The sequence below is a fragment of the Osmia bicornis genome, chromosome 10 (genome assembly GCF_907164935.1).
Source record: "Osmia bicornis bicornis chromosome 10, iOsmBic2.1, whole genome shotgun sequence".
NCBI lineage: Eukaryota > Metazoa > Arthropoda > Insecta > Hymenoptera > Megachilidae > Osmia > Osmia bicornis.
In genome coordinates this window covers 1,595,766-1,607,220 of record NC_060225.1, presented here as the reverse complement: position 1 = coordinate 1,607,220, position 11,455 = coordinate 1,595,766, and the positions used below count along the sequence as shown (strand labels likewise).

At 34.8% G+C, this 11,455-nt stretch overlaps 1 protein-coding gene across 1 annotated transcript; it reads left to right on the top strand.

Moving 5' to 3' along the window:
- The first annotated feature begins 9,820 nt into the window (after positions 1-9,820).
- Positions 9,821-11,331, top strand: LOC123988190. Its single transcript, XM_046287323.1, has 3 exons — positions 9,821-9,930; positions 9,997-10,392; positions 10,822-11,331. Exons 2-3 carry the CDS (start codon positions 10,071-10,073, stop codon positions 10,893-10,895), a joined length of 396 nt encoding a protein of 131 aa, XP_046143279.1. The 5' UTR covers positions 9,821-9,930; positions 9,997-10,070; the 3' UTR covers positions 10,896-11,331.
- Positions 11,332-11,455: the final 124 nt, after the last annotated feature.

The window sequence follows — 11,455 nt, the reverse complement described above, 5'->3', positions numbered from 1 at the left end:
CCCAAAATTATGCTACTAAATGTTGACCGATTTATATTGTGTTTAGCTTCATTTTAATCAGAAAAATCTTCTCCACATGATAGTGAAATTTTTATTAATAAAAAGTACAAAATAAAAAACTTTATTCTGTGCATTAGTATGGTCACATTGACATGGGGCATTTAAATTAAGGCAATAAATCCCGGTTTCAGTTTCTCTTTCGTCTTTAGCTACTGACTGTTTCTAATCAGTGTTTATTGACTAGACAATTAAATTCGAAAAATGATTCTCCTATTCCATAACAGTTGTGAAGTGGACCGGCAATAGTTACATTTATCAAGTTTTCACTGTATATGGTGCAAGTTTTATAATTCATTTTTCTGGCATATCATTTCAAGTATTCTATCTGCAATTTCATTGATAAAAAAACATGATTATAAATATGAATAAAAAAGTTTTATGGTTGCACACATTAGTATATGTATTGTTTCATTCTCGGATCTCTTTCTCTCGAGCGCACTATTCTTTTCTATGTCTGGCAGGAATCAAAATCGGCTCGAGCCTGTTACAATTGTAACAGATGTGGCAACAGCGTGACAGAAGTCTTAATACGTTACGGCACCGACGAGATACTGTTAAAGACTGCCAGCCTTACGGGAGTTCGCGGGACCGAAAAAAGTCGACGTTTTCGTACGCCCTCTAGAATATATTGCGGCTGCAGTAAGAAACAGAACCAGAATCAGTGAGTTTACCAACGACGAGGTTCGGTGCTGAACTGTATCATGAGACATGAGATGATATTTTATCTGGTCGATGCTATTATTATTTCTTCGGTGATTCAAGTTAAGTTCGTTTTACAAACCTTTCGGAGATACTTTTTAAGACGTAAAATATTTTAAAGGAGGTAACTTAATAACCCTCTTTAGTTCATTGGCAATTATTTTTTTAATAAATGACGAACTCTAGTTCTAAGTTTAGGGTATGTATAATAATAATATAATCAGTAACAGGTGTCGAAAAGAAAAGAAATGTATTGTAATAAAATTTTTTATTTAATAATATTGGTACGGCGTCGTCGGTTGCCGTACATACACTGCCGGTTGCGGGTGGACATACAGTGGGGTTTGCGGGGGTACGAATATAATAGGCTGCTGGCCGTGGTATACAACTGGCTGCTGGGACATACACAACATTGGATGTGCGTACATCTCGGGCTGCGGTGGTGATGGGTAATGTTGCGGCGGCGGGGGCGATATGTACTGTTGCGGCGGCGATGTGTGTTGGGGGGGAGGGTGGTATACATACCCCCCCGGATATCTTGAGACGGCTGGCGGCATTGCTTTTAACCGCTTCTTCAGTTTTTTATTACTGCGCATCTTCCTCCTTCTTTGCTGCTCTTTATTTTTCTAAAATTCATAAAAAGGTTTATTATGAAATACATTTATAACATTCGTAATTTACACACACATACACACGAAATCTATTTCAAGGAATATGTGGAAAAGTACATAGTACATACATGCACTATACACTTGTCACTAACAGTTGTACATATTTAACAATAATGGTACCTTAATATCGGCCACGGCCGGGGATTTCTCCGCCGGGGGTTCCTCCGCCGGGCGCTCCTCCACCGTGGGTTCCTCTGCCGGGCTCCTCCACCGTGGGTTGTTTACTTGTTTTGTTTCCCATTTTCTAATTTTGTATAATGAAAGTTATAAATTAATATAGGATTATTAAAATATAGGATCAATATTCTGTGAAAGATTATAGAAAAAATAATAACAACGAAATAATAATAATCACTGTACTTACATTCGCTTTTTCAAAACGTTCAGCAAAAGTCGAAGTAACGATTTCAAGGACTGTTAAGGAACTGACCTTGACTTGGACTGCTCGTCCTATTTATAACACCCCGATTTGAAGGACCTTTACTTAAGAAGGGGAAACGTGCTGACAAAACGCATATTACCTGCTTCAAAACATCGCACAGTGTTCATAACTTCTAAATGAATCCATTTCCGACCTAAGACTCCTAATACTTTTTAAAAGAGGATATAAAAATGCATCGACTGATGAAAAAAAAAATTACAATTTCGGTAAAAAAATTTAATCTACCGCAATTTTTTATTAAATAAAATATCTGTTGCTAAGTTTTTCAATTGCAGTTTATTATCATATAATTATTAACTAATTTAACAAACATTTAAAAAAACATTTAACAAACAAAATTGGAACAAATTGTTAATATTTCAACAAACATTCTGTGCAGTATGGAAGGTCTTATAATATTCAACATAACTTATAAAAATCCAATTAATGAAATAGGCATTCAGTAAATAGCACGTGCCAAAAAAATTGTATTACTGTGCATTGTCCAAAAGGGTCTAGCTGGATAAGCATAGCGAATTCTGCTTTCCTCTATCTTCGTCGTATACGAGGTCTGCTGGTATTACTTTCAGACCAGCGATATAGACAATTGACCATAATAATGGAACGCACGACGCACGACTCACCTACCTGAAAGGGGGTTACACCGCATCCTTTTCCAGCCCATTGTGACACCAGTTTTCAATTCAAATATAAAAATGAATACATTTCATTAGTACGAAAACATTTTATTATACCTACCTGAAAATTTCATCAATGGTTAGATTCAAACTAGAACTACTAGGGCAATTAGGACTGTTAGAGGGTCCTAGCAATTGGTTTTTCCAATCATGTTTTTATTCCTACAGTGAAATGGTTCTAACAGTGTATATGATGACTGGTACATTTATAACAAAACTCTTTAGGGCTACCTGAACAACACGTACTGACCAGTCAATCTTTCCTTTTTTTGGGGGGGATGTTTAGGACGGTCGACTCTGTTCACCACATGGCAGAGTAAGGGACCTGGTGACCTGAGGATACAGGTAAGCTACAGGTTGTTTCCAATTATGTAACAAACCTCTGACCATAAAAACTAATACATTAGTCGCTACTTTGTTACTACATCCTAGCGACCCTAAATTTTCAAAACCTTCAACTTTCTGTCGACGTACATGGAAATCAAAACATTTCTTTATTCGCATTTCATCAAACAGCAAAACACAGTTGCGTTCACTATTATCCATGCAATCAACTTTCGTTTGCAATTTCCGAAACAAAATATTACAAATTCCCGGCCATAAATCTATACTGCTAAACCAGCTGCTAATAATACTCCTACTAGGTAATATAAAATTAAATTCTTCACGCATTTTTGCGTACAAACTTGGTGAAGTATAATGCATTTTTTTAACTAATTGCTGCGCTTCTTCGGTATAAGAAGATCGCGGCGAATGAAATAATTGCATCCTTATAAATGTAAGTAAAAAGCCTTGTACTCGACGTTGTATGGCATTTAGAAGAGTTTTATCAGATAAACAACCTCCCGTCATTATTTTTAGCTTATTTTGTAAACGTACAATCGTCTTATTCTTTATTTTATTCGTCCGCTTTAGTATCTTATTTTCGTTTGTCAAAGCTTGAATTGCAACATCTTGACGTCCTAACTTTTGTTTTAAAATATATATTTCCTGACCGACGGAATCCGGGGTATCATCATTGGATTCCACATCATGTATTATTGGTTCCGCACTCGCTTTTAATCTACCACTTGGACAAATTGCAGTTTCCGGAAAATGTTGGCTACACATTCGGAATTTCTTTAATTCTGCATCTGATTCCCCTGCCAGATGATCGCAACCACTGTTTACTAACCACGTTATTAATTTATCTCTCTTAGTGACAGGTAAACGATAAAATTTGACATTTAATATATTGTCCCTACTTCTCATACCACAATTTTTATAAATACAAGTCGAGCTATGAGTTAATTTCATCGTCATTTTCCTGTCAATTTTAAATAATGAAATGAAATTATTTTCTACTCCACTGTCACTACGCTCAACACTTCTACTGCACACTCGAAAAAAAGTTAATGCAATAAAATTATTTCCTTATTTGTTAAGGATTCGTACTGCTCTACTATCAGTACACTCTATACTTCCCACTTCTCTATACTTCTACACTTCGTTTTCAAAAAGGCGTTCTTGTTTCCACGATGTCGCGAAATACACTAAGCGCTTAATGTGTCATTCTCTATTAAAAATACCTACTTCTACTACCTGTGAAAAAGGTAAAAATGCCCCCACCTATTAACAGTACGCTAAGGGACGAAACTCTGTTAACAGTTAAATGATATTTTTGGTTTAAGAATCATTATTTCATAAATATAACAGTAATTTTCGAATTATTTTTTATTCAATTCTTCTATTTTTTTCACAATGTTACGTACCAAATATTCTTAATTTTCATATATTCATGTGGTATCGATTATGAAATAACGATTAGAGTGGTTTTATAAATATAACAGTAATTTTCGAATTATTTTTTATTCAGTTGTCTTTTTTCAGAATGTTACATATGAAATATTCTTATTTTTCATATATTTATTTAATATCCATTATTACAATAATTGTTTTATTATATTATAATAAAAATGCAATACAATTATAAGGTAAAATATAATTGTTTTCCAAGCAGCACCGACGAGATAATTATTGTACTGTGGCAAAGCTAAATCATCTCGTTGGTGGTATAACAGTTTTTTTCGGTGGTACAATGGGTAATATCACTATTCTACATTATCCATCATTCCTATTTACCGATCGTACCCCAGGCCCACTGGGCCCACTTGGCGGGCCGCACTTTAACACAGGGGCTGGCAGTCTTTAACAGTATCTCGTCGGTGGTTACGGCAACTATGCCTTACATTTATCGTCTGATTTATCGAATTTACATTTATCGACTGATTTGTGTTTTTATCGACCCTGATGATAACGTAGTCAAATGTACCATCAATGCCTCTGGCGGAGAATCAGTGAACTATTCTTATGTCTATTTGACGTCTGATGCGTGCAAATCGTAGATTCCATTTTACGTCTTCCAGAAGTGATAAATTGTGAAAAATCGAATTTCAGTGATATTGTGATAGTTCAAGGAAAGTTGGTCAGCTCTGTTATCAGTAAAAAAACGATTAAATCGTCCAATATTCGCTAAAATGTAGCCGAACGCAGCATTCGGCAGCCATGTTGTTTGCTTACAACAGCGTCTGTCTCAATCGTACAGTGTCGAAAATACCATTTTTCTCAACGTATGGTGTTTATTAGCGTTGAAACGGACCAGACCACCCTGTGGTGAAGTCTACTCGTGGGTGCTGTACCCGCGAAAATTTCATTTCTGCAATTATCGAGACGAAAAACGAAATCTACGAAATCGAGTGTCTCTCTCACGCATGGCGTATACGTGCATGCTTTTCGTTGATTGTGTAAGTGCACGCATACAGGTCATGGCACAAGGAGTCTGTGCCCTGACCTGTATGCGTGCACTCACACAATCAACGAAAAGCATGCACGTATACGCCATGCGTGAGAGAGACACTCGATTTCGTAGATTTCGTTTTTCGTCTCGATAATTGCAGAAATGAAATTTTCGCGGGTGCACCACACACGGGTAGACTTCGCTACAGGTTGGTCAGGTCCGCTTTAACGCTAATAAACACCATACGTTGAGAAAAATGGAATTTTCGAAACTGTACGATTGAGACAGACGCTGTTGTAAGCAAACAACATGGCTGCCGAATGCTGCGTTCGGCTACATTTTAGCGAATATTGGACGATTTAATCGTTTTTTTTACTGATAACAGAGCTGACCAACTTTCCTTGAACTAGCACAATATCACTGAAGTTCGATTTTTCACAATTTATCACTTCTGGAAGACGTAAACTGGAATCTACGATTTGCACGCATCAGACGTCAAATAGACATAAGAATAGTTCACTGATTCTCCGCCAGAGGCATTGATGGTACATTTGACTACGTTATCATCAGGGTCGATAAAAACACAAATCAGTCGATAAATGTAAATTCTAATTTGACACCACAAACGGCTACGCGAATATAGCCACAAGTATGGCATAGTTGCCGCAACGTATTAAGACTTCTGTCACGCTGTTGCCACATCTGTTACAATTGCAACAGGCTCGAGCCGATTTTGATTCCTGCCAGACATAGAGAAGAATAGGGCGCTCGAAAGAGAAAGAGGTGCGAGAATGAAACAATACATGTACTAATGTGTGCAACCATCAAACTTTTTTATTCATATTTATAATCATGTTTTTTTATTAATTAAATGACAGATAGAATACTTGAAGTGGTATGCCAGAAAAATGAATTATAAAACTTGCACCATATACAGTGAAAACTCGATAAATGTACATAACTATTGCCGGTCCACTCCGCAACTGTTATGGAATAGGAGAATCATTTTTTAAATTTGATTGCCTAGTCAGTAAACACTGATTAGAAAGAGTCAGTAGCTAAAGACGAAAGAGGGACTGAAACCGGGATTTATTGCCTTCATTTAAATGTCCCGTGTCAATGTGACCATACTAATGCACAGAATAAAGTTTTTTATTTGATACTTTTTGTTAATAAAAATTTCACTATCATGTGGAGAAGAGTTTTCTCATTAAAATGAAGCTAAACACAATATAAATCGATCAACATTTAGTAGCATAATATTGGAGTTGTGCTTGCGAGTCTTTCTCTACTTGTTTATCCTTCTTGCGCTATCCTTTTCTATGTTCGGAAACATCAAGGAACGACGGATTCGTGGTGCTCGTAGGGGTGGAATGAATGAAATAATACACATAACGTAAGTACGCGACCATAAGACTTATAGGAATGAAAACTACCTGACATAATAATTTCAAGAAGGGAATAAGAAATAAAGAAATGAATAATGAATTTTAATATAATTCTGTCACACTTAGACTGGGACGCCCTGTATATGCAGGTACAATTATATTAAAATTCATTATTCATTTCAGATGAAAAAAATTTCAGTAACACGTGGCTGGAGTGGCTGTCATGGTAATCGACGATGTAGACGTCGCGGAGAAAGAAGAGGCATTGTTTATATTTATTGATTATATTTCAATCAATAAATATTGTATATTATAGATCAATTTACATGGCTTTATTTTTCATTCCTTTCCTGAAATTATTAATGCCATATAATTTTTATTCCTATAAGTTTTATAGTCGCGTACATTATGTGTATTACAGAGTCTCATCGAATCTGTCGTAGCGTGTGACTATATTTCCGCCGATCGGCCCTACGTTGTTTCATTCATGACACTCCTTCTCTTTCTCTCGCGCTATCCTTTTCTATGTCCGCCAGGAATCAAAATCTCGCTCGGCTCGAGCAAATTCATTTTGCTAGATGGTCACAGATGCGGCAACACCGCGATAGAACTCTCAAATGATGTGATTTGGCAACTATGCCACCTCACTTTCGTTTCTTATTCTGCATAATGACGTTAGATGTCACACCGTCAAATGTCGAATTTCTCAATTATGTGTTTTCACGATTGCCCGATTCTTTCCAATGGCGCTTACATCGATTCGGAGGAGTCGGCACGCCAAGTGGGCCCAGTGGGCCTGGGGTACGATCGGTAAATAGGAATGATGGATAATGTAGAATAGTGATATTACCCATTGTACCACCGAAAAAAACTGTTATACCACCAACGAGATGATTTAGTTTTGCCACAGTACAATAATTATCTCGTCGGTGCTGCTTGGAAAACAATTATATTTTACCTTATAATTGTATTACATTCTTATTTTAATACAATAATACAATTATTGTAATAATCGATACTAAATAAATATATGAAAAATAGGAATATTTGATATACAACATTCTGAAGAAATACAAGAACTGAATAAAAAATAATTCGAAAATTACTGTTATATTTATAAAATAATGATTCTTAAACGAAAGATATCATTTAACTGTTAACAGAGACTCGTCTCTTAGCAGACTGTTAACAGGTGGGTATTTTTACCTTTTTCACAGGTAGCGGAAGTAGGCATTTTTAACAGAGAATGACATACTAAGCGCTTAGTGTATTCCCTTATTCTGCCATGTGGTGAACAGAGTCGAACGCCCCAAACGTTTGAAAGTTCGCATCCTTGCATACCCCGCGCTGACACTGGCGCACTCAAGGCTAAGGGGCTCTAGCATCCCCCCCAAAAAAAGAAAGGAGAACAACAGAAAATTTTCCAAAATCTGTTCCTAATTAAATTAGTGTTACTGTTTATGTCACATATTAATAACACTGTTTTTTGTATTAAAAATATTTTTATTCGTTCAACTTAGCTCCCTTCAAGAACAAATTCTGAGTGCGTCATTGCCTGCACATACCCCATCATGGCCCATCATTGACTGTCCTTTCTTTTTCAAGGTTTTATGGCAAGACTTTATAACAGAAAACAGACCCCGAATATTCTGAAAGGTCGCAGACTGTGTCAAGCAGTGGACAAATTTGTATATATGTACTATTGTGGTAATTTTAGATATTTATTTTTTCGTGGAATACAAATCTAACACTGAAAATACCGCGACTTAGTTACTTTTTCAATTTTTGCTATCAATCGCACCGTGTGTTGCTCGACTCACAATCAAACATGGAATAACGGCTCTTGCTCATTACCGATCATTCGTGGCATTACCGCAGCATATTCTGAATAAATAAATAAAAATAATTCAAACTATATCGTGTTTGATATCATTTTAATCAGAAAAATCTCACCAATGCGATAGTAAAAATTTCATTAAGAAAAAGTTAAAAATAAAAAAGTTTTATCGTTGAATTAGGATTAGTCACACCGATATTACGGTTCGGATCATATTACACGGCTTCCTAGTCGAGCGTCTCGGTTCGCCTAGGGGGATCCCCCCAAGTGGAGAGGATAGCTATGTTGCACTTATCCAGCCAATATTTTGTTGCACTTATCCAGCTTTTACTTATTATTAAATAAAAGATTTTATTGAAATACATTTCTCTTCTTTTCGACACCTGTTACTTATTATATTATTATGATTATTATGATTATTACATTATTATTATTATTGATTATATCCTACAGAACCTATGTAATATTTTTTATTCATTTTTATTTCTAAATGATTTCTAAATGAAATTAGAAGAAAATAATTTTTTCCTAATTTTTTTTTCTATTCATCATTTTTTCTAAATGAATATTTATTTACCTTAAAAACACATACCCTAAACTTAGAACTAGAGTTCGTCATATATTAAAAAAATAATTTCCAATGAACTAAAGAGGGTTATTAAGTTACCTCCTTTAAAATATTTTACGTCTTAAAAAGTATCTCCGAAAGGTTTGTAAAACGAACTTAACTCGAATCACCCAAGAAATAATAATAGCATTGACCAGATAAAATATCATCTCGTGTCTCATGATACAGTTCAGCACCGAACCTCGTCGTTGGTAAACTCACTGATTCTGGTTCTGTTTCTTACTGCGGCCGCAATATATTCTAGAGGGCGTACGAAAACGTCGACTTTTTTCGCCGCCGCGAACTCCCATAAGGCTGGCATGGGCTGGCTGGCAGCAGCTGGCAGTCTTTAACAGTATCTCGTCGGTGACCTTAATAAATTTCATTTAAAAAAATGAGTTTTTGTGTCGTGCATGGGTGTAAAAATCGTCATAGTAAAAAAAATATACAACAGATTGAACTGGAAAATAGTTCAGAACAGAAAATTTCATTTCACTTGTAAGTAAAATGTTTTTCTTATAGGTTATATAAATTCAATTTTTAGGTTACCTGGATTCAAAATTTATAATAATTAATTATTAATGTAATGTATTCATAATGCAAATATTATATATACATATATTTAATATATTGTTTTAGATTTCCTTAATGTATCTTGAGGCGTAGTAAATGGCTTAAAGCTATACAATTAGAAAAATATATTCCCACAAAAACAGCAGCAGTTTGTTGTGCTCATTTTAAAGAAGCAGATTATGAATTGAATCATCCACAACGTAAATTAAAAAAAGATGTCATCCCATACTTACTTTAAGCAGAAATACATTTAGATGTTCCGATAGATCACCAAAACACAACCTCTGTTGAAGAAAATATAAATAATGAAGCTGAAAAAAATGAAGTACAGATACAAGAAATGGATGTGATGAAAGAAGATGTAAACCTACCAGAAATGGATGTGACGAAAGAAGATGATACATGCTCATATAATCATCGAATGATACATCGTTCCACCAGTATATCACCTGATAGGATTATGAATTCACCAACTAAGTCTAGAATTCGAAAATTATACAAAAATGAAATTACTGCTTTGAAAAGGAAGCTATCTGTAAGTCGTTATGAGCAAAAGAAAATGCAGAAAAAGCTGGTTTCTCTAAAAAATGTATTAAAAGATCTACAGAAGAGGAATCTATTAAGAACAGAAGAGAGTGACATACTACAATATTTAGATGCAGGTACGCGAGAATTATTATTTAGTAATATACGCATACATGGAGGATATAATAATAATCCCACTGTTAAACAGTTTAAATCCATTTTCAGAAAATTAATAGTACAATGAGTTGCATTGAACTTGTCGCAGTGAAGTTGACTACAAATCGGCTCACCAACGCTGCGTGAATGCGTTAGTGAATTTGTAGGCAACTTCACTGCGACAAGTTCAATGCAACTCAGTGTACATGTAGAAATAAAAGACACAGGAACTGGTAACTGTATACCTTTAAAATCTATTTCGATATTGCATACACCATCTACACGCGATCCTGTTACTATTATAAATGCAAGTACAAGTGCAAATTCCCATCAAAATTGGCTTAATGTTTTTGATACAACACCAACTGATCACGATTACAATTTACATATTCAATATCCATTTTTTACAGAATATAAAAATGAAGTTATCACATACATAGCTGGTTATATATTAAGAAAACTGAGGAAAATTTTGCATTGTTGAAGTATTAATTAAACAAAATACAAACGTTAATTGTAATTTAATAAATATTAAAAACAGGGGGGCATTACTATACCCATCAGAAACGCTTGTATATATTTGCAAACAAATTGAAAATGGATTAACCGTTTATATGTATACATATGAATAAAACACTGGACCAATTTAATATGAATAAGTTTACATACGAAATGATGATTTACTTTGTAGATAAGAATATATTTTTAGAATTAAGAGACCACATTAATGATCAAGATTTTTTCGACAATCACTGTAATCATTTATTGCGTACTGTTATACAGTTGTATGCGAAAACAAGATTAACGCATTATATACAAAATGCAGAAATAAGCGATCGACATAAATTGAATAAATTAATATTATTTAAAGGTCAATAAAAAAAAAAACATATATATTGAAAGAGTCAGATTAAAATAAAAGTGAGCGTTTTAAAATAAGACTTCGTCTGCTTCATTCGACTGCTCAAGGCAATAGTTGCTACAAGAATGTTTTAGCTTTTTGCCTGAGGAAGTTGCCTTCGCCAGGATGACCGTTTGTTTATG